Source organism: Mobula birostris, chromosome X (assembly GCF_030028105.1).
Source record: "Mobula birostris isolate sMobBir1 chromosome X, sMobBir1.hap1, whole genome shotgun sequence".
In the NCBI taxonomy this organism is placed as follows: Eukaryota; Metazoa; Chordata; class Chondrichthyes; order Myliobatiformes; family Myliobatidae; genus Mobula; species Mobula birostris.
The window spans coordinates 38,032,807-38,057,793 of NC_092402.1; the positions used below are offsets into that span (position 1 = coordinate 38,032,807).

Sequence of the window (24,987 nt, forward strand, 5' to 3'; positions counted from 1 at the left end):
GTTGATCAGTGTCAAAAAAAGCCAAATTAAATCCACTGTGATTCAATGTTGTAAAACAATAAAACATGAAAACTTCTGGGGGAATACTTCTTATAGGCACTGTATCAGAATGCAATCACAAATTTGCCCATGCAAAGCTCCATAAACTTATCATGATCAGATAAATCTGCTGTGGTGATGTTGATGTAAGGATTTATATTAACAAGGACAATGGATGGGTATGCTCTACATAACCATGTATACTGTTCTTTGAGATAATGCTGTGGGATGTTTTGAATTCAGATGAATTGGACAGGGCCTCAGTTTTTAAATCTTATCAAAAAGATGGAACAGCCACTAAGCAGTGCTTTCTGGGAACTAGACAGCAATGTCAACTTAAGACAACTTATAAAGTGCAAATCTGAGGTAGGACTGGTACCTACAATCTCCTGTCCGCGGACCGATACCGGGCCGCAAAGCATGCAGGGGTGCAGCGGTAGCTGGAGCGCACCCAGCACATCTTTAAGAAAACAGCCAAAATATTATTTTGGCTTTTTTCTTAAAGATGTGCTGGGTGCATTCCAGCTACCGCTGCACCGCTGCATGCTTCGTGGCCTGGAGGTTGGGGACCACTGGCCTAGAGGACTGAACATGACACACAGCTGGCAGCTAAGATACTGGGCTGATTATAAAGAACATCAACTAATAATACTTCTGCACATTTCAAACATGATGTTCTCAGTAAAAGTGAAATAGAAAGCACTTTTTCAGCACTTTCTCAATTAGGACATGTACAATATTAACTATTAAACAAATAAAATCACAAGGCTACTATACTTGAAAATGTTTAAGTGCAATGCTACCCCAGTTAATGAAACATGAGACATTATTAACTTAGTAAAAAAAATTTAATAATTATTGCTAATTACTGCACAATACAATTTTTTAGAAAGCTTTAAAATCTGGAATATTTTTCATAAAAAAGCATTTTTATTTTCAAAAAATAGGCGAGGGAGCCCAGTAAGAGTTAGTATTAAAGACTATTCTGCAGAAGTACAACTTAATTAGGCATGGTTCTGAAAAGCTTCCAGGAAACCTGCATATTTCCTCTTCATCTCTTTCACTTGTGTTGCTGAAAGAAAAAGTGTCAAATTTTAAAAGCAATGTCACTGCATAAAATTCACAAACAGTGTATTCAGTATCAGAAATTTTGCCATGAAACTAGCAGTTCTATTTGTCTCAAATTATTTAAAAAATGCTGTTGCTTGCTTTACATGTTTTTGGGTTAACTCTAATAAATCTTACATTCTTATCTAAATGTTCTTGCCAATTAATTTCTTAAACCAGTGGTAGCAGAGAACAATAAATAAGGAGTGAAATAGTTTCGTGCATGCAAATTATGAGTTCAATAAAACACAAACACACTGCAACTAAAAGTCACTAACTCAGATAAGGCAACCTTCGATAATTCACTTGATTATCGTCATACTTGGGAGAGGAATTGTATTTTCGGAAAAAAAAAATTTCCAGCACTTATTGGTTATGACTATCAGATTACTTAAATTCAGATGTAGAATAAATTTACCTCAACAATAAAAGTTTCAAAATACATCACTAATACATATTTATCAATGTATTCGAATCAGAAAGCAGCCCCTTCTTAAAAGATAATTAGGAGAATATCGTTCCACCTGAGCGTAATAGTGCAAAATACTCCCTTCTACAGATATTCTGCAGGGCACCTTTACATAGACAATGAATAAATTGGAAACTTCACAGCTAGCTATGAGAATTAACCAAAACTTTGTGGGGACTGTAAAGAATCTGGTATTTCATCCCAAGATATACCTTAGGCAGATGGAACTCAAAATCTAACCAATTTGCTCTCTAAAAGATAAAAATACTAAGTCAGCTCCTTCTGAGAATTCATTATGGCTCATCAAATACTACCAGCAAACAGGCTCAACAAACTATTCAACAGCGGCAAAGTTTCACATTAAGGCAGGTGTTCCCAACCTTTTTTTTTTAATGCCATGGAGCCTTACCATTAACCCGGCGGGGGGGGGGGGGGTTCTGTGGTTAGAAACCCCTGTGTTAAGGAGACAACAGAGTATTCCAAGTTAGGGAAAAACCTTTATCACCAATAAGCTTTAGACAGATCACTCCCATCATCACTTACGTAATTGTCATATCCTGCAACGAATGTCACCCATAGTAGATGTGAACTTAAATCAGACGGATCCTGTGTAGGTCAGCTACTGAATCTAAATAAGTCATTTCGCAAAGCAAAATGCGTCATACTACCTAGCACTGCCGATACTGCCTCTTAATCCACAAACTTGACCTTATGACTGATGACTCACATCTTAGCCAGACCATTCACATCATTTTAGGAGAACAATCAGTTCTGCATGGAACATATGAAACAGGAGCCAAAGGCAGCCATCAGGCCCCTTAAGCCTGTTCCAACATTCATCAAGATCACGGCTGATCTTTAACTTCAGTGCCATTTTTCTGCACTATCGCCACATCTCTTGGCTCCTTTAATAATCAGGAAACTATTTATCAACAAGATCCATTTTCAAATAATTCAGTGGCTGAACTTCCACACCTCAGGAGGATAGAGAATACTAATGGAAAAATCACCATTTTCAGTGTGGGAGGAAAAAAAGTTCTCATCGGAGTCCATAGGCATGGCTTTAGGATTCCAATCATGCATCCCTAAATGGCTTACCTCCTAATTTGTGTGTTTTTTTGTGAAGGCTGCTTATACAGGTCCACAATCCCTTATCCGAAATCCTTGGGGCCAGTTGCATTTCGGACTTCAGAAAATTGATAATTAATCTGCCTCAGTGTGGGTGGACTTTAGGACCCGGGGGAGCTCCGGACCTACGCACATCGCCCCATATACTTTAAATCATCTCTAGATTACTTATAATATCTAATACAATGTAAATACTATGTAAGTAGTTGTTATACTGTATTGTTTAGGGAATAATGACAAGAAAAAAGTCTGTACATGCTCAAACAACAAGTGCTGGAGAGAGAACTTCTGGGTTTTCCCGATCCGCGCTCTTTTACAAATACTATTACAGTTTATTTATAGAGTAATATACAGTACTGATAAATGAAACAGTGGGATAATTATAGACCATAAATACACTAGTACATTTTGTTTCCAACAAAAAACATTCAATAAAACATAAAAATATACAGCTTCAAACGAACTGAATCAAACACATGGTAAATGACTTATTGGAATAAATGTAGAATGTAAATACTCTAGGACATATACAGGTGCAAACTAAGCTAAATACGTACAGGTACCTCTAGTTAAGTTGCATTACGTCTGGCAAACAAAGCTAAATGCTCTACAGGTACCCGATGGGCCAGGAACAGGATTCTCAAGTTATGAAGCAGCACTACAACAGACGGCATTTTAAAAGACTTCTTCAAGTGTCATCTGTCTCATTGACATAGGATTATGTCTAAGCAATCCCTCTTTAACTGAGTAAACTGCCATAATCTCTTGCTCACTGATAAAGGCACGTTGTTCAAAGCCAGCAATTAACTTGAATTGAGCGACATCAGCTGTTGGCACGCCAAACAAGCCTTGTTATGTCACGCTCCACACTCCATGAGAAAAACTTCGGTTTTCGGAGCTTTTCAGTTTTCAGAATTTCGGATAAGGGGTTGTGAACCTGTATGATGCTGTGTTTGTGATGCTGCTGCAGGTAAGTTCTTTAATGCACTGTGCATACATATACTTGTTCACATGACAATAAACTACTTTGACCCCTGGTTCTAGACTTCTCAATCTCAATTTCTTTCTGCATACAACTTTTGACCCCTGAAGGAATATTGTAAGCTTCAGTGAGCCCACCTCTCATTATTCTATATTCCTGAGAATACTGGCCAGTCTACCCAGTCTCTTCTCACACAGCACACCATTTATCTCAGTCTACTGTACTCCCTCTATAGCAAGGAAATCAATATTCCAAGTGCAGGTTCATCAAGTCTCCAGAAAATGGCTGAAAACATTCACACAAATCCTTTAAGAAATGTCAACATACAACTTACCTTCTGGCACATTAGCTTTCACTGACTTCTATGTCCTTTTAAACATCAACATTTCCCAATCTGTCACCATTCAAAATTCCTTTGCTTTTCTGTTTCATCCATAAAGTACCTCATGATTTTCCACTACATTGAGAAAAACTGATGCTACGTACAGCAAACCAACACTGTCCCTTACCAACCCCAAGATCAAATAGCGTGCTGAATCTTTCGATCAGAAGTTGCATTTGGTCTCAAAAGAGATATTGTAGGGAACTGATTTAATGGAACAACATGAAAGAGGAACCATATTTCCTCATAAAATCAGAATTTAAAAAATCACTGTTGTAGTTCTGATCTTGAATTCATTTCTAGTGAACATTAAAGTAAAATAAAATTTAGTTTCGTAGTGGAGAAAGTGCATGGCCAAAACATGGATAAGAATTAAAAGCACACTTACACAATATTGTAAAACCTTGCTCCCCAATACTGTAAAAAAATTTTTCCCTATATTTAATACCAGTAAGTTACTGAAAAATAAATTTATATTTTATATATGTTTTAAAAACAATAGCTAAAATATTTTTTTCCATATCAGTAAACAAATTTCTGCTGGAAAGATCATGCAATAGAAATTCACACAAAGTTAGTCGAGATATTCCTGTTACTCACGCAGTGTAGCAATTTCACCACTATCCCACGTTATGACATCTTTCTGTAGTCCATTTACAATCTCCTCCAACTTTGTGCTTGTGACATTTATCTCTGCCAAGCCAGCAAGCTCCTTTATAAAGAGTTGTAGATATCAGCAATGTTGACTTCAGACACTGTTCAGTCACTAAATTCAATATCCTAATCATCAAAGGGAATAATAGTCACTTTATACCAGTTGTTCCCAAAGTGGGCAATATCATCCCCCTGGACGCAGTGGGAGTTTAAGGATAAAGGTGCTGGTATGGGAGGGCACTCAGTAGCAAGGGGGGCAGCTGAGGGATTACAGGATTAATTTAAGGAATTAAGTACTTATTATAAGCATTTGATCCTCAGTGCCTCATAATTGATTACAGCAATTACATAATCTCATCTCTTGCTAACCCACTGTTCTCTTAGACTTTGCTCAAAGCGCATCATAATTGTTGAAAAGTAATGTGACACTTTTGTATTTGGCATATCATGAGAAATCTGGACTGAAAAAATTGTGTTATTTGCAGGCCTGGCCTGTGCATTATTGCTGTTCACTACGATTAACTGTTATGATTCACATACTCTAGTCACACAGTGAGAATTCTTGTGATTTAGGGGATAGAGTTCAATGGGGTAAAGTTCAGAATCTGTCCTTTTGAATTGTCTTGACTGCATTTCTCTAACCCACGTCCTAACCGAGATATTGCTGCCCCACTTTCTGTACCTTCAAGCAGAAAATCAGGTTTTGCCTGAGCTATGATGATGTCATAACTTTCCCCTTTATTGATTGCAGTGCTTCAGGTTAGACTTAAACATTAGGTAATTGACTGTAGTCTTAATCCATAATGAAAATGGCAGAAGCAGACCTAACGAAAAAGACGTGTAGATAGTATAGTGTGGCGTATCTAAAATATGGATTTATACTAGCACGAAGCAACCAACAGCAGCAAACTCAGCGACGAGTTTTTCCCAGGGCTGAAATGGCTAGCATAAAGGGCACAGTTTTAAGGTGCTTTTAAGTAGATACAGAGGAGATGTCAGTGCTAAGTTTTTTTACGCAGAGAGTGGCGAGTGCGTGGAATGGGCTGCCAGCAATGGTGGTGGAGGCGGATACAATAGGAACTTTTAAGAGACTCCTGGACAGGTACATGGAGCTCAGAAAAATAGAGGGCTATGGGTAACCCTAGGTAATTTCTAAGGTAAGGACATGTTCGGCATAGCTTTGTGGGCCAAAGGGCCTGTATTGTGCTGTAGGTTTTCTATGTTTCCATGAGTCTGTTCAAAGGTGAATAAATGAAATGCTCAGAAGTTCAAAGTTCCAAGTACAATGTCTGAGAATGTGGAAGACACATTGTGCAACATACTTAAGACAACAGAATTTGCTTTGCAGTTGGATTAATTAACTTTGCCAGGTAACGAATCTTTGCTTCTTGGTTATGTTCACTTCATAAAAGATGAAAGTATGGTTCAAGAGCTGTTATTTGCAAGGGGACTAGAAACAGCTACAAGGGGTGAGTCAATATTTCAGGTTGTTGAGCAACTTTTCAAAGAGAAGGACATTCTGCTCACCAACATTCTTGCTTGTGTAACAGATGGGCACTATCAATGACCGAACGCCACTGTGGGGTTATTACTTTCTTAAAACAAGCCGTACCTAACATACATACCATTTACTGTGTAATTCAGAGACAGCATTTTGTCATAAAAAGGCCTGAGTGATTGACTGTAAAAATCATTCAATACTTATATCAGTGGTAATTAAAATAAAATTCCATGCTCTCAATTCTCAACTAGTTTGAGAGCTTTGTATTGAGAATGATGAACAGCTTAAATGCTTGCTGGTGCATACAGAAGTCAGATGGCTTTCCAAAGGAAACTGCCTGAGATACTTCTATGCACTTTTTAAAACTGTGATACAATTCTTTGAAGACTCAAGTGATTCATTCAACTCAAGAATATTAGGCTATTAGACAAGAATATCAAACAAATTGTTTATTTGTCAGAACTATTCATGAAGATGAAATCAACCTTCAATTGCAAGGAAATAATGTGAATCTTTTCAAAGTCAAATCAGTTGTCACCACATTTCTGTCCAAGTTAACCCTATTTATATGCACATTTACCCTTGCAACCTTTTCCAATTTCCAAGCCTCTCTGAGTTGGAAGAGAAAGAAAGAATACCAAACAATGATTTTCAAGTTTCTGGGTGAGCTGCATAAAGGCATGTCAGAGATTTCAGGCTCTTTTCTCGATCCAAATTCCAGATTGGGTAATAAACCCATTCCTGAACACTTGTAATGAGGAAGGATGGAGGAAGAACTGATCTCACTACAAAATGACTTTGAGCTGAAGTTGAGGTTCAAAAAATCATATCAAGACTTTTGGTTGCAGAAAGAAATCTCTAACTGTTATCCTGCACTTTAGAAAAAGGTCAAAATGTTCTTTATTGCCTTTCCAATATCATATTTAGTGGAGCACAGTTTCAATGCAGTTGTCCAACTTCTTTCAAAACAACAGACTGTATGGGAGTATGGAAATTGTACTAGTTAACACTGTACAACAGTAGTCAGTGCCAGGTCCAGAATAACACAATGTCTCAGTCCAGATTTCTCATGACATGCCAAATACAGAAGTGTCACACTGCTTTTCAATGATTATAATGCACTTAGAGTAAAGTCCAAGAGAACAGTGGGTTAGCAAGAGATGATCACTTGATCATTGGAATCAATTATGAGGCACTGAGGATCAAATGCTTATAATAAGTAATTAATTTCTTAAATTAATCCTGTAATCCCTCAGCTGCCCCCATTGCTACTGAGCATCCTCCAACGTCCCCTTCAACTTTATCGCCCTTTTAGAAACTCAACACACTCAAGGGCAATAGCACCCATTTTGGGTACCAATTATCTAAGTGCTCTCCCTTGAGTCAAACATTTCTATCATTGCTATCAGAAATTATATTTCAGCTCTCAAACACAGATTCTCTACATTTTGGGGAATCCTGACTGATAAGGTATTGATTTTACCACTGTAAAGTCAATAAACAGAGAACAAAGATCAAAATGTAACAATCTCTGTACTTCAAAGACAGCATTTTCAAGTGAGAAACTTACATTGGTAAAATCTGTTAACAGGTTATGGACAGCTTTAGATAGTGGTCCATAGTTGCAAAGTTGAGGTGAGGCTTTATTACAGTTGACTCCAAGTGCATGGTCATATGCCACGGAAAACACAGTCATCAGCTGATGAAAGTCTGAAAGTGTGAGCTTCAAGGTTTGGATGATGGTATCATTACTTTCAATGGATCCATTAAAAGCAACCTGTATAAAATAAATAATCCAAATGTTTAAATTAATGCATTATTAAGGCAATTCCATACTAATCAGAAAACAAAAAGATATTGAGTATTGAGTGGCAGTGTGTTACAACCACGAAGCACGAGATTGTATCTTTCCCAAAATGGTTAGATAAAGATTTCATTAGATGGATTGTAAGAATCTCATTTAAAATTAGCTTAGAAAGTCTGAACCACTTTCCAATCAATGCAAGGCCAATTAAGAGCTAACAATTAGAAGATTTCATTTGATTGACACCAGATGGCTAATAATCTTAAAAGTTTTTGGGGAAAACAGCTAATAATGAACATTTATGTATATCTAACTGAGGAATGCTAGCTAATGTTGGTGACCAAAGATATTCCAATTTCCTAGAATAAACATCATTCAGCTTGGCAATGAAACTCATGGAAATGTTTCCACATACCCATCAATCAACAAATTTTCCTCCTCTAATTTGTTCAACCCCCACTCTCAAAAATCTGATTATCTGCTATCACCCAAATTCAGGAGCTCTGAGACTTCTTCTTTACATTCACCACAATTGAAAGCATTACCACCCCTCTCCCCCCACCCCAATGCTGCTTAGTGCTGCTTCTGGATTCAGCACACAGACAAGCATCCATGCTGGTAACACTTGCATACAATAGAATAGTGGTTAAATTACTGGAGTGGTATCTAGAGGCCTTTACAGCAGATTCATAGATGCGACTTCAACATCCATCATGCCAAATAGAGAACTTACATTCCAGTAAGTCAAATCTAGAAAAGCTGTCATCGGTAAGTGACCATGAAACTATTGGACTGTTTCGGAAAACAAAAATCTAAAATTCACTGATACTGTTCAGGAAAGCAAATCTGCTGTCCTAACCTGGTTTGGCCTAGACATGACACCAGACACATTAATATGGTTGACTCTTAAATGCTCTTTGAAAACTGAGTAGCAAGCCATTGTTTTATGGGGAATTAGACATGGACAATAACTGTTGGCTTTTCCAGCAACAACAAATCCCATGAACAAAAGAACAAGTTTAAAAGATTCAAATCAGTTGTCACTGATCAACTCAATAAATGCTTCTTTCTTTGTGAGAACTGACAAAGGTAAGGTAATTTAACAAGATCAGTTTGTTATAAAATGCATCATAGAACTTACTGTTTTCTTCATCTCTTCAAGATGTCGATTTGTTTCTTTTAATTCCTCAGAAAGCTTTGTCAACAATTTTTCTAGCGATTCAAAAGAAGGTGGCGAGGATTTCCTGAAATTTTTTTTTACATAAACAAGGTAAAAAAAAATTGCACTCAATACTAAATCATTTCATAATTTAACAAATCTCACATCTTTTAAGATGAAGTCTTGAATGTAATTACCTCAACAATGAAGAAATAGAATATAGCCACTGAGCATGAGCTTTGTTTCCAATTTTTAAAATTAATATATATATATAAGAATACAGAGTACAGGAAAAAATGTCAATACATTAAACTAAATCGCATATAAAGACTCCTTACCCTATATTTGTACAAGCCAATTAGTTCATAACATTGAAAAATAATAATTTTATTATATAATAAAAATCTAACCCACTACCAAGACCGAAGCTGATTAGTAGAAAAAAAAGAAAAAAGATTGTTAGTCACCATCTGTTCTTCAACAGTAAATCAAAGGTTTTGAAAATAATTCAGAAAAGGTCCCCACAATGTTTGAAAGTCTCAATTAGATGCAAAGATTGAACATCGAATCTTCTCTAAATTTAAACATGACTTCACATCACGTAACCATTGGGCGAGAATAGGAGGGGCCATATCTTTCCATTTAAGCAAAAGTGTCCTTCTGGCAGTAAGGGACATAAAAGCCAAAATGTGCAAATCAGATGGCTCCAAAATAATATCCTTTCCTCCAACAATACCAGATAAAGCAGTCAAAGGATTAGGCTTGGAATTTACGTTAAAAAGTATCGAAAAGGTTTGAAATACTTCTTTCCAATATTTTCCAAGACTCGGACATGTGTGAAACATATAATGAGTGAAGCTTCTCCATTATTACATTTATCACAATACGGAGCTATATCTAAATAAAAACAAGTCAACTTATGCTTAGTCATATGGGCCCTATGGACCACTTTAAATTGAGGGAGAGAGTGACGGGCACATAACGATGAAGTGTTGACCAATTTAAAAATTTGATTCCAAGTTTCCTCAGAATTTGAAGTCTGTAAATCTTGCTTCCAAATATTTCTAATTTTATCTAAAGGAACACTTCTCATTCCCAACAACATATTATAAATATTAGATATAGATCCATTATAAAAAGGTTTCAGATTAAAGATTACATCTAGTAGATTCTTATCAGGACTTTTAGGAAATGTACTTATTTGAGAGCATAAAAAACCTCATTTTGGGTAAACTATATTTAGTTGACAATTGTTCAAACAGAAAAAGACTTCCCTCTACAAACTTGTTCTGAAAGCATTTAATACCGAACCTATCCCATTCTTTAAAAGCCACATCAATCATAGAGGGTTTAAAAAAATAATTAGAAAAAATGGGACTCGAAAGAAAAAATCTCAATAAGCCAAAATATTTTCAGAATTGTATCCAAATCCTCATAGTGTGTTTAACTACCAGATTATGAGTTAACTTACTCAAGGACAAAGGAAGTGAGGATCCAAGAAGAGAAATAATAGAGATTAACAGAATTAGCTTCTAAAAAAACCCACGTCGGGCAATCCTCACGATTTATATAATATAACCAAAATGTAAGATTTCTTATATTAACCGCCCAATAATAAAATCTAAAGTTTGGTAAGGCTAATCCTCCATTCTTTTTATCTTTCTGAAGATGAATTTTATTTAATCTAGGATGTTTATTCTTCCATATACAAGATATAATAGAGTCAAGAGAATCAAAAATGGATTTAGGAATGAAAACCGGCAATGCCTGAAAAAGATATACAGGTTTCCCCCACCATCTGAAGGTAGAGTGTTCCTATGAAACGGTTCATAAGCTGGAATGTCGTAAAGCGAAGAAGCAATTACCATTTATTTATATGGGAAAAATTTGTGAGCATTCGCAGACCCAAAAAATAACCTACCAAATCATGTCAAATAACACATAAAACCTAAGATAACAGTAACATATAGTAAAAGCAGGAATGATATGATGAATACACAGCCTATATAAAGTAGAAATACTTTTCTACAATCATTGCCACACTGTTCTCCGTAGCGAAAATCTCACTCAAGCGCTCTCGGCAGAAACACTCTCTCCAGTAACCTTTAAGCTATGAAGGGCCAAATCATACCAAATAAAACATAAAAATACACAGCCTATATAAAGTAGAAATAATGTATGTACAGTGTAGTATCACTTACCAGAATCGGGAAGACAGTGCCGAGCACACTGTTGATGGTGTGTTAGGCTGAGTCATCAGAGGTTGGGGTGGTGCAGTGGTTCCCAACCTCCAGGCCGCCGACCGATCGATACCGATCCGCGAAGCATGCAGTGGTACAGCTGTAGCCGGGATGCACCCAACACATCTTTAAGAAAAAAGCCGAAATAAACAAGCTAATTAATTAGGTGCTGCCTGGCACGTAAATATCGGCCCAGATCAGAGGCGATTGCCGATTGCGTCGCCTCTGATCTGGGCCGACATTTACATGCTGGGCGGCACCTAATTAATTAGCTCGTTTATTTCGGCTTTTTTCTTAAAGATGTGTTGGTGCGTCCCGGCTACCGCTTCATTCTCCGCGGCAATGTATCAGTCCGTAGCATGGGGGTTGGAGTGGTGGGACACTGGGGTGTCATCTCATCGTCGTCTGTTTCCAACAGGGCAGGCAGGTCATCTTCTTCTATGTTTGCCTGCCTCGATGTCAAAAGTCAAGGTTCGTTGGCTGCTGTGGCTGATGTGGAAGGCTTGAAAAATGACAGTATGCTTGTCTGCTTAGCCTCGCGCATTTTTCTATCATACAGTTCTTTGTAAGCACTCAAACCATCGTGCAAATATGCCCTAAACCTACATACCCTTTCAAAATTAAAGTCACACTTTTCTGCAATCATTGCAGTGAAAATTTCATGCAGTTGCTTCACATTCAGTTACTGGACGACTTCACTTTCGGTCCGTTCGCTATTGCATTCGGTTTTGATTGTTATCCTTTCATTTTCCAATTGCATCAGCTCTTCATCTATCAGTTCTTGGTCATGGGATGCCAAAACCTCTTCAAAATCATCTTCGTCAACTTCCACAAGCGAAACTCACTTTGTCCTTACTTCGTTCACCACAATTGAAATGCTTAATTATGTCTAGTTTTACGCTAAGTGTAACACCCTTACGAGCTCTTTTAGGCTTTCCCGATACCTTAGAACTTATCTTGCTAACGGCTGCTCACAGGCACGTGTTTAAGCAATGCTGGCTAGAATGCAGTTCCGGGGGAGGAGCTTGGCTGCTCAGGGCGCGTGCTGCTTTTTTCGTGCACTAACTTTTTTCGTAACAGTGAAAACACCTTCTGTTAGCGAAAACAGGTAACTAATGTAGGTCTTTCATAACAGCGAGGTTTCGTAAAGCGAACGTTCGAAAAGCGGGGGACACCTGTATAAATTTAGGTAATATATTCATTTTGATAGAGTTAATTCGATCAATTTACGATAATGAAAGAGGGGACCAATTTGATAGTATTCTTTTTACATGATTCAATAGAGTAAGAAAATTTTCTTTAAATAAACACTTATAAGTTTTACTGATGTTACACCTAAATAGGTAAATTGGTTTCTTACAATTTTGAAAGGAAAGTTAGAATTTGTTGGTATCAAATTGTTCAAAGGGAAAAGTTCACTTTTATGTAGATTTAATTTATAACCTGACAACTGGCTAAAACAGGAGAGTAAAGAAAGCACATGGGGTAATGAAGTCTCAACATTAGAAATAAATAACAGCAGATTATCAGCATGTGACGAGACTTTATGAATGAGCCTTGTTTCAGTAGCAACACTAATCACAGAATCAGAAGATCACTAACATGAGTCTTATTCAAAGAAGGTAGCATTAAACTCGTGGTAAAATTCTGTTGCTTTACTGAGCGAGTGCCATAGTCAGAGGGACCTTTTTTCGGATAAAATTTAAGATGCAGCAGCTCCCTCAAGTGGGTGAAGAATGTCAAAACATGGATAAACAGTGAGTTCTCATCACGTCCGAGATGTAACAACCATGCCATACCGGATAAAGTGTTAATTTGGTCACATTTAATAACTTTTTCTGAAATTCTGTCATAAATACATTGACCTACGGTTACCAACTGTATATTAATTTTGAACATAAATGATTATGAAACATTTGGAAGGTCCCAGGGACAGAAAGGGTACTGCATAAAACCATTTTTGTCTTATGCAATAAAGTTACAAATTCCACATTAATTGGAGATTAACTGACAGATCTAGCTATTGCCTTCTAATAACCACCTACCTCACAAGTTTAAAAAAGTACCCAAGAATGCAAAAAGAATTTCTTCTGCTGCACATCACGAGATTACAAGAATGCCACACGTTGTATTTACAGTGCTTATAAAAAGTATTCAACCGCCTTTGAAGTTTTCGAGTTTTATTGTTTTGCAACATTGAATCACAGTGGATTTACATTTGTTTTTTTTTGACATTGATCAACAGAAAAAGATTCTTTAATGTCAAAGTGAAAACAGATCTAAATTAATTACAAATTAAAACACAAAATAATTGATTGCATAAGTATTCACTCCCTTTAATATGACACGCCAAATTATCACTGCTGCAGCCAACTGGTTTTAGAAGTCACATAATTAGTTAAATGGATTAACTAACTAATCCATGTGCAGTAAAGGTGTTTCAATTGATTGTAGTAAAATACACCTGTATCTGGAAGTCAGTACCCTGGCAAAAACTAGACCATGAAGACAAAAGAACACTCTGAGCAACTCTGCAAAAAGGTTATTGAAAAGCACAAGTCAGGAGATGGATACAAGAAAATTTCCAAGTCACTCAATATCCCTTGGAGTACAGTTAAGTCAATCATCAAGAAAGGGGAAAAAAAAATGGCACAGCTGTAAATCTGCCCAGAGCAAGCCATCCTCAAAAACTGAGTGACTGTGCAAGAAGGGGACGAGTGAGGGAGCCAACAAGAGACCTATGACAACTCTGGACGAGTTACAAGCTTCAGTGGCTGAGATGTGAGAGATGGCACATACAACAACAGTTGCCCGGGTGCTTCACCTGTCGCAGCTTTATGGGAGAGTGGCAAAGAGAAGCCACTGATGAAAAATACTCACATGAAATCTTGGCTAGAGTTTGCCAGAAAGCATGTGGGAGACTCTGAAGTCAGCTGGAAGAAGGTTCTATGGTCTGATGAAACCAAACTTGAGCTTTTTGGCCATCAGACTAAACGCTATGTTTGGTGTAAGCCAAACACAGTACACCATCAAAAGCACACCATCCCTGTTATGAAGCATGGTGGTGGTTGCATCATGCTGTGGGGATGCTTCACTGCAGCAGGCCCTGGAAAGCTTGTGAAGGTAGAGGGTAAAAGGAATGCAGTAAAATACAGGGAAATCCTGGAGAAAAACCTGATGCAGTCTGCAAGAGAACTGCAACTTGGGAGAAGAGTTGTTTACAAGCAAGAAACAAATCCCAAGCATAAAGCCAAAGCGACACAGGAATGGCTTAAAAACTACAATGTTAACATCCTGGAGTGGCCAAGTCAAAGTCCAGATATCAATCCAATTGAGAATTTGTGGTTGAACTTGAAAAGGGCTGTTCACTCACGATTTCCATGCAATCTGACAGAGTATGAGCAGTTTTGTAAAGAATGGGGAAAAATTAGTGTCCAGATGTGCAAAACTGATAGAGACCTACCCTCACAGACTCAAGGCTGTAATTGCTGCCAAAGGTGCATCTACTAAATACTGACTTGAAGTGGGGGCGGGGGGGGTGGATACTTATGTAATCAATTTTATCGTGTTTTACATTTGCATTTAATTTAGATTACCTTGTACAGGTCTGTTCTCACTTTGACACCAAAGAGTCTTTTTCTATTGATCAGTGTCAAAAAAGTCAAATTAAATCCACTGTGATTCAATGCTGTAAACCAATAAAACATGAAAACTTCCAAGGGGAGTGAATTTTTTTTAGGCACTGTACTCAAATGCAAATGAGAATTGCTTTCAAAGTCAAAGTAAATTTGACTTCAAGTCAACATATTAAATATGATTATGCCTATCACAGAAAATGGAGCATTTTGAATTTGTTTAAATATAGTTGCAGTGGGATATCATCTCTTCTGCACTGCATAGGCTTAATTAGAGTTTCCTATTAATTGGGTTACCAGCAATGAATAGGCAGTTACAACAAAAGCATACATGACATGTTCAAACAAACAAAGCATTCAAAGCACTTCACATGCAAAAGAAAAAGTAGATCTTTCGCAACAGTAGCAATCAAATGTATAATCAGAGGTGGATTTTGAAGTGGATGGATTGTGGAATTACGTTTAGAGAGAGCTTTACAGAGTGTAGTGTTGAGAGAGCTGAACGCTCTCCCCAAATGGAAAGTTAGCAAGGTTAGTGCAAGATTTTAATAAGTTGCAACCAAAGCTAAACAAATTTGCTTTCATCTGAAGAAACAGGCAATATGTTGCTGGTTACATTGTCAAGATTAATGATGAAGAAAACAAGACTGCCAAGGATGGAGAATGTCCAGCTAATCAAACCCAAAACCGAGCCATCTTAGCTTTGACTGGAACATACTGGTAAGGCATGGATCCGAAGTTATTTAAGAGCAGAATTATTTAAAACATCATCTGATAAAGCTTATACAAACTAAATTTATACTCCTAGAATATATAGCTAGAATTAAACCAATTCAAAACATAGAACATTAAAGAGCATTAAGGTGAATAAGAGCCCAGGCCTGACAGGATCTATCTCAAGTTATTGAGAGAGGCAAAGATGTGATTGCTGGGGCCTTAACCAACATCTTTATGTCTATCTCGCCACAGGTGAGGTCCTGGAGGACTGGACAGAAGCTAATGTTGTTCCATTATTCAAGGAAAACAGGAGTAATCCTGCAAACTACAGGCTGGTGAGTCTCAATCAGTGGCAGGGAATTACTGGAGAGAATTTTTAGGAATAGGATTTGACCATTTGTAAAACCATGGCCTAATTAGGAATAGTTAACATGGCTTTGTGCTAGGCAATTTGTGTCAAACAAACTTGATTTGAGTTATTTAATGAGGTGATGAGCGTGATTGATGAAAGTAGAGCTGTGGATGTTGTCTACATGGATTTTATTAAGGCTTTTGACAAGATCCCTCATGGGAGGCTAATCCAGAAGACAAAGACACATGGGATCCATGGTGAATTGGCTGTTTGGATTCAGAACTGGATCATGTTTAGAAAACAGGTGGTTGATAGGACTTAAAATGGGTGGAGGTATATGACTAGTGGTGCTCTGCAGGGATCCGTATTGTGACCTCCGCTGTTTGTGATAAATATAAATAAACTGTATGAAAAAGCAGATGGAGGGGTCTGTAAGTTTGCAGGTGATACGAAGATTGACTGTGCTGTGGACAGCTTAGAAGAGTGCCAAAGGATATAGCAGGATATAGATCACTTGCAGATATGGGCAGAGAAATGGCAGATGGAATTTAACCCAATCAAATGTGAAGTGTGGCACTTCGGGAGACCAAATGTAATGAGACCAATAACAGTATTGATGTGCAAAGGGATCTTGGAGTCCATACCTCCCTGAAAGTGGCTTCACAGGTTCAAAAGTAAGTTTATTATCGAAATACATACATGTCACCATATACTACCCTGAGATTTGTTTTCTTATGGGCATACTCAATTAATCCAATAACTATAATAGAATTAATGAAAGACCACACCCAAAAGGGCGGACAGCCAGTGTGCAAATACAAAAGAAAAAAAACAAAATAATAACAATAAATAAATAGCAATAAATATCCAGAACATGAGTTGAAAGATCCTTGAAAGTGAGTCCATAGGTTGTGGGAACAGTTTAGTGATGGGGCAAATGAAGTAGAGTGATGTTACCCCCTCTGGTTCAAGAACCTGATGGTTGAAAGGTAATAACTGTTCCTGAACCTGCAGGTGTGATTCCTGAAGATCCTGGATCTTCCTCCTGATGGCAGCAGCGAAAAGGGAGCATGCCCTGGGTGGTGGGGTTCCCTGATGATGGATGTCGCTTTCTTGCAACAATGCTCCATGGATGGGAGGGCTTTACCCGTGATGGACTGGGCTATATCCACTACTTTTTGTAGGATTTTCCGTTCAAGTACATTGGTGTATCCATAACCAGGCTGTGAGGTAACCAGTCAATATACTCTCCACCACACATCCATAGAAGTTTGTCAAAGTTTTAGACATCATACCAAATCTTGGCAAACTTCTAACAAAGTGGAAGCGCTGCCGTGCTTTCTTTGTAATTACACTTTTGTGGAGGGCCCAGGACAGATAAGGTGATCAAGAAGGCAAATGCATGGCTGCCTTTATTAGTCAAGGAACTGAGTTTGAAAGTCAGGAAATTATGTTGTAAGTATACAGAACTCTAGTTAGACTGCTTCTGAAGTATTGCATTCATTTCTGGTTGCCCCATTATAGGTAAGATGTTGAGGCTTTGGTGCAGAAGAGATTTACCACAAGAGATTTGCTGCCTGGACTAGAGGGTATGTGCTATTAGCAGGGGTTGGATAAACTTGAGTTGTTTTTTTCTGGAACAGCAGAGGTCGAGGGGAGAGCTGATCAAAGTTGTATCAGATGATGCAAGGCATAGACAGAGTAGACAGCCAGTAATTTTCTCCCAGGACTGAAATGTCTAATACCAGAGGACATGTATTTTTCAAGCTTTATTTTAACAACATGTACTCCAGCAATATATGGAACGAGAACTGCCAGATGTACAAGCTGGTTTTAGAAGAGGCAGAGACACCAGAGACCAAATTGCTAACCTACGCTGGATATTGAAGAAATGGAGGAAATTCCAGAAAAGTATTTGTCTATGTTTTATTGGCTACTCTAAAGCCTTCGACAGTATGGACCATAATAACCTATGGCAAAGCCTTAAAGAATTTGGAATACCTGGACGTCTGATCTGCCTTGTGAGAAACTTCTAAAAAGATCAAGAAACAACAGTTAGAATTGAACACAGAACAACAAACACAGCCAGACAGCTCACTAGGAGGCTTGATAATGAGACAAAAGCTCAAATATTTTGGCCACCTCATGAGAAGACAGGATTCCTTGGAGAAGACTCTCATATTAAGTAAAACAGAAGATAAAAGAAGGCGAGGACGACAGAGGCTACGATGGATAGATAATATTACTCAAACAATATGTATGACCTGGGAGGATCTTAGAGAGGCAGTTTCCAACAAGAAGACTTGGTGTGCAGGAGTCCATGAGGTCATGAAGAGTCTGACTCGACTTAATGACTAAGCAACAACATGCAAAATTACTTGTGCCATGGGATAACTATGTTAATATACTAGCTGTGTTACATCTGTAATCTGTAGCAGTAACTATTTGCAAATTTAATTGATATACAGTAAAACTGATAATCCAGCAACCTCAGGATGTTGGTGGTGCCAAACAGGTAGATATTCAGAGCTACTGGATACTACTCCACTTGATACAGTTCCAGTCACCACATTACAGGAAAAATGTGGAGGCTTTGTAAAGGATACAGAAGAGGTTTACCAGGACGCTGCCTGGATTAGAGAGTATGAGCAACCAGGGGAGGTTAAACAAACTTGGATTGTTCTCTCTAGAGCACCAGATGCTGAGGGGAAACCTGACAGAAATTTATTCAGTTATGAGGCACAGACAGGGTAGACAGTCAGAATAATTTTCCCAGGGTAGAAATGTTAAGTACTAGAGGATATCATTTCAGAATCAAAATCAGATTTAATATCACCGGCATATATCATGAAATGTGTTAACTTTATGGCAGCAGTACAATGAAATACATGATATATAAATATAGAGAAAATAACTGAATTACGGTAAGTATCATCATCAGGTGCCGTGCCCAGTTTGAGCTTTGCCATGGCCCACACACTCCTGTTTCGGGTCAAGTGGATCAATTCATTGGTATTCATTTCCATACTATATATTCATTTAATTACTATATACACAGTAAGTAGATGTCTATTAAATAGTAGTGCAAAAAAAAAGTGAGGTAGTGTTCATGGTTTCAATGTCCATTTAGAAATCGGATGGCAAAGGGAAGTAGTTGTTCCTGAATCGGAGAGAATGTCCCTCAGACTTCTGTACCTCTTTCCTGATGGTAACAATGTGAAGAGGACATGCCCTGAGTGGTGGGGATCGTTAATGATGGACGTCGCCTTCCTAAGGCACCGCTTCTTGAAGATATCTTGGACACTACGGAACCTTCCTAAGGCACCGCTTCTTGATGATGTCTTGGATAATAGAGGCTAGTACCCATGATCGAGCCGACTAATTTTACAAGTTTAAGATGAGGGCAAAAATTTAAAGGAGATGTGCAGGGAAGGATGTTGTTTTTTGTTTTCACAGAGAGTGGTAGGTGCAGAGGTAGTGGTGGAAGTAAATACAGAAATATTGGACTTTTAGATAGGCACATGAATGTGTAGGGTTGAAGGGATATGGACCACAAGCAACAGAAGTGATTTGGTTTAGTTTGCCATGATGTTCAGTCTGGACATTATAGACTCAAGTGCCTGTTCCTGTACTGTAGAGTCCCATATTCTATGAATAAAGTGTGTATGGAACAGAGGCCACTGTGCTTATAATCTTCATGAGAGTAGGGCTCTTATAAAACCAAATACTGAGTCATAGGGATTTAACAATATGATGGTGTACAGTGGGACTTTTTTTTTAAATTGAGATTTCATTTTATGGACAGAAAAATGTCAGGCCATAATTTCTTAGAGATGATTCAGGTTGTCAAGGCAGAATTTTAATAAAGGATCACTTACATTTTTCCTCGTGAATCAAAGTTGGCTTCAGCTTTCTTAAGGAGCCTATGTGCATCAAGGGAGAGATTACATTTCAAATTTTCTGGCAAGCAAAATTGGCGATCACTCAGGACATCATACAGCAGCTGGTCATTTGATTTTTTAATGCACCTTAATAAAAAGAAATAAAAGTTGATTACCATATTTCAAACTTCAAAGTAAATATTTATTTAATGATTCTGGATCTAGTGAACATTCTCAACATTAAAGTTTCAATGGTTGAATGTTAAGAACTGCAGAACTGGAGCAAAAGGCTAATTAACAAATCGGACACATTTCTTGTAGGATATATCTAACTTTTCTCAAATTGCTCTCAACAGTACTTCTTCCGACTGCTCAATCTACTAAATGAATTACAATTATGAGGGTGCCATTGGATTTATTTTATGGTTCAAGCAAATGTAGCACAAACTCTCACATAATCACTTTCAGGTTTTATTAAGACTGCAGCTAAAAATTACTGCAATACCCATACATTTTTATTTCATATCCCATTTTGCTTTGTTGAACACCAGAGCATTATAGCAGAAACAGAAATCCTAAAATTACTGTCACAAATAGCAGTTGTTTCAGATACTTCCAAAATGGTTCTAGTTTTACATACATTAAGCAGCTCGAGGGTATGCGTTTACAACATATTAATTCTCATCAGAATATGGAAATTTTCCTGTGCCTGACTCATCAGCGTTAAAACCAACAGCAATTTCAATATGTGTTAGGTTCAAGGACAAATTAACTGGACAAGAATGTGGATGTAATTCAGTCCCTATTTTAAAAGTTTTACTTTCTGACATTTTATTCGTTAAGTGTCAAACAGCAATGTCTTTAGCATTTTGGGGAGCAGAGATCACTGTACTTGCTGTGCAATACTGGCCAAGGCCCAATGATTAAATTTTTTCAACATATGAAGCAAGGATGTAGTTCAAGATCTGCACACATACAGGCAAGAAGAAATAAGAATCTATAGTTCAAGGACTGGAGAGATTGACTCATGTATTGCTTTCAGTCAGTAATTTACTTTGCTCCTTCAGGAAAATATAATAATTTCCAAGGTGCAAGGCAATGAACAATTCAGTTATTGGGAACTAGGCTTGACACAGTCTGTGCCCACCCAATTTTTTTTCATTTGATATGCTCCAAATGACATCATGATGAGAAATCAAAGGCTCATGATTACATTCCTGGAATATGTAAAGGAGAAGGCGTGTATGAGTGCCAAGTGGCAACAGGCTTAGGCATTGCTTTTTATCAGCACACCTTCTTTAATTAAAGTCCTATCAACAATCAGACAGGGACAGGAAGAGGATTGCAAGACAAGATTAATACAGAAGAGACTGACGCTCTCTGGAACTGGAAAGGAGACAAAAAATGTAAATATTCTGATGTACAAGCTTCAGTTTCTTTTTAATGAACTATTGCAAAGATTCAAACAGAAATTTAAAGGCAAAATGCTTTGATCCTCATTATGTTTGAATGTCTATTCAAAAATTCCACACATCTTTCACAAAACAAAACTGCAACAATGAGAGCTGATTTCCATGCTATGATGGAAGTAACCAATGTGCAAGGAGCAAACTAAATATTTGTGATGCATCAATTTTGAGACATCACTGCAGAGTGCAGTCTACATCATCCTGCGACATGCAGATGCACTCTGTGCCAAGAGTGATGGCTCAGCTTTATTAAATAAATTAAAATGATGGAATTATAAAACAGAACAAGGCAACTTCAGGATTTAATGACAAATATTGGTCTACTTACTTGCTAATACTTTCTACGTCTGTTGAGGCTGATGCACAAATGTGCTGAACTTCTTGGAGGCCTTTTAACATCTGATCCATCATCATTAATTGTCTCAAGGGACTTGCCTGGCCCTAATAATGACCAGGAAAACATTATAATGTTATCATCCATGCGTGATAACCTGCAGTATATGTAACTAATAAAGCAACTTTTGGGTCAACACTTTTATATTGGCCTGGATCCCCCAAGGAGTACCAATACATCTGCCTGTATACTTATGAATACAGAATACAATGCAAAACAAATCAAGTGGCAATCTGCATGAATAATGAGAAGGTTAGAAGTTAATGAATTAACAATACCAATTAAAGCATATTTAGGTCAGTGGCACTGCAAGACCCCAATAACAATGACGCTGGAGAGTTGGTAATGGGGGACAAAGAAATAACAGACAAACCTGAGTATTTTTTGTCAGTCTTCACTGTGGAACACACTAACAGAATGCTAGAATTCAAGGATCAGAGGGCAGTAGTGATTGTAGTTACCATTACTGAGGAGAAGGTGTTTGCAAAGCTGAAAAGTACGAAGGTGGAAAAGACACCTGAGCCAAATAGACTACACCCCAGGGTTGTGTAAGAGGTGGCTAAAGAGACTGTGGAGGCATTAGTAATGATCTTTCAAGAATCACTAGATTCTGGAATGGTTCTGGAGGAGTGGAAAATTGCTAATGTCACTCCACTTTTCAAGAAGGGAGAAAGCAGAAAAAGGAAATTATAGGCCAGTTAGCCTGACTTCAGTGGTTAGGGTACTTGGAAGCCCACAATAAAATACACCAAAATCAGCATGGTTTCCTTAAAAGGAAATCTTGCCTGACAAATCTGTTGAAACTCTTTGAAGAAGTAACAAACAAGATGGACAAAGGAGAGTAAGTGGATATTTTGTACTTGGATTTTCTGAAGGCCCTTGACAAGCTGTCACACATAAGGCTGTTTGACAAGATAAGAGCCCATGGTATTACAGGAAAAATACTGGTGTGGATAGTAGAAGATCAATTGATCACATCACTTTGTATGTCAATGATTTGGATGACTGAATTGGTGGCTTTATGGGCAAGTCTGCAGACGATACCAAGATTGGTGAAGCGTCAAGTAGTGTTGAGGAAGCAGAGAGGCTGCAGAAGGACTTACACAAATTTGGAGAATGGGCAAAGAAGTGGCAAATGGAATACAGTGCATGGTCATACACTTCGGTAGAAGGAATAAAGGTATAAGCCATTTTATAAACAGTGAGCAAATTCAGAAATCAGAGGTTTAAACAGACTTGGGAGTCCTGGTGCAGGATTCCCTAAAGGTTAACTTGCAGGTTGAGTCAATAATACGGAAGGCAAATCCAATGCTAGCATTGATTTCAAGAGGACTAGAATATAAAAACAATGATGTAATGCTAAAGCTTTATAAGGCATTGGTCAGACCACACTTGGAGGATTGCGAGCAGTTTTTTTAGATTAGATTAGATTCGATTCAACTTTATTGCCGTTGTGTTGAGTACAGATACAAAGCCAATGAAATGCAATTAGGATCTGACCAGAAGTGCAAAAGAATAGTATTATTTACAAAATAACTGCGAATAAAAAAACCTAAGTGCTACAGCATACAAATATAAAATTACTAAGACAATCCAATATGGGTGCAATACTGCTTAGCGCTGTGATGTGAGGTTCAGCAGGGTCACAGCCTCAGGGAAGAAGCTCTTCCTGAGCCTGCTGGTGCGGGACTGGAGGCTCCTGTAGCACCTACTGGATGGGAGGAGAGTAAAAAGTCCATGGTTAGGGTGAGATGCATCCTTGATAATGCACCCTTATCTAAGAAAATATGTGCTTGTATTGGAGAGGGTCCAGAGAAGGTTCACGAGAATTACTCCAGGATTGAAAGGTTTAACGTATGAGGAGTGTTTGATGGCTCTGGGCCTGTACTCACTGCAGTTTAGAAGAATGAGGGGGGAAATCTCATTTAAACCTATCAAATATTGATAGGTATAGATAGAGTGGATGTGGAGAGGATGTTTCCTATAGTCGGGGAGTCTAGTACAAAGGGCACAGCCTCAGAATAGCAGGATTTAGAAGATGATGAGGAGGAATTTCTTTAGTCAGAGAGTAGTGAATCAATGGAATTCATTGCAACAGATGGCTATGGAGGGCAAGTCACTGGGTATATTCAAAAAGGAGGTTGATAGGTTCTTGATTAATCAGGGCATCAAAGGTTACGGGGAGAAGGCAGAAAAACGGGGTTGAGAGGGATACTAAATCAGTATGATGGCATGGAGGAGCAGAATCAATGGACTGAATGGCCTAATTCTGCTCCTATGCCTTATGGTCTTAAGACATGGTGTTACACGGCCAGGCAAGTGTTGGCCATATCGCATTTTAAGTAGTCCACAATATTGAAAGACCACACCCAAAAGGGCAGACAACCAGTGTGCAAAAGAGAAGAAACTGTGTAAATACAAAAGAAAAAAATGAAATAATAATAATAATAAATATCAAGAACATGAGATGAAAAGTCCTTGAAAATGAGTCCATAGGTTGTGGGAACAGTTCAATGATGGGGCAAGTTAAGTGAAGTTATCCCCTCTGGTTCAAGAGCCTGATTGTTGAGGGGTAATAAATGTTCCTGAACCTGCTGGTGTGGGTCCTGAGGCTTGTGTACCTTCTTCCTTAAGGCAGGAGCAAGAAAAAAACATAGTCTGGGTGGTGGGAGTGTCCTTGATGACAGATGCTGCTTTCCTGTGATAATGTTCCGTGTAGTTGTGCTCAATGGTGAGGAGGGCTTTACCTGTGATGGACTGGGCTGGATCTACTACTTTTTGTAGCATTTTCTGTACAAGGGCATTGGTGTTTGCATACCAGGCTATGATGCAACCAGTCACTTAACTCTCCAGCACACATCTATAGATGTCTGTCAAAATTTTAGCTGTCATGCCAAATCTTCATAACTTCTAAAGAAGTAGAGGCACTGCCATGCTTTCTTCATAGTTGCATTTGTGTGCTGGGCCAAGGTCAGATCCTCTGAAAGGATAACATAAAGGAATTTAAAGTTGCTAATCCTCTCCACCTCTGATGATGGACCTCCAGTTTTCCTCAGACTAAATTCAATAATCAG

At 38.0% G+C, this 24,987-nt stretch overlaps 1 protein-coding gene across 1 annotated transcript in view; it reads right to left on the reverse strand.

Moving 5' to 3' along the window:
* Positions 1–879: 879 nt before the first annotated feature.
* haus7 (HAUS augmin-like complex, subunit 7) overlaps positions 880–24,987 on the reverse strand; it is a 39,319-nt gene continuing 15,211 nt past the window's right edge. The window contains exons 5-10 of the mRNA XM_072249209.1: positions 21,848–21,960; positions 20,048–20,197; positions 9,208–9,310; positions 7,833–8,039; positions 4,708–4,819; positions 880–1,111 (exon numbers count right to left, since the gene is read on the reverse strand). Coding sequence (XP_072105310.1) covers positions 1,044–1,111; positions 4,708–4,819; positions 7,833–8,039; positions 9,208–9,310; positions 20,048–20,197; positions 21,848–21,960 — 753 coding nt within the window. The 3' untranslated portion in view covers positions 880–1,043. The remainder of the gene's footprint in view (positions 1,112–4,707; positions 4,820–7,832; positions 8,040–9,207; positions 9,311–20,047; positions 20,198–21,847; positions 21,961–24,987) is intronic.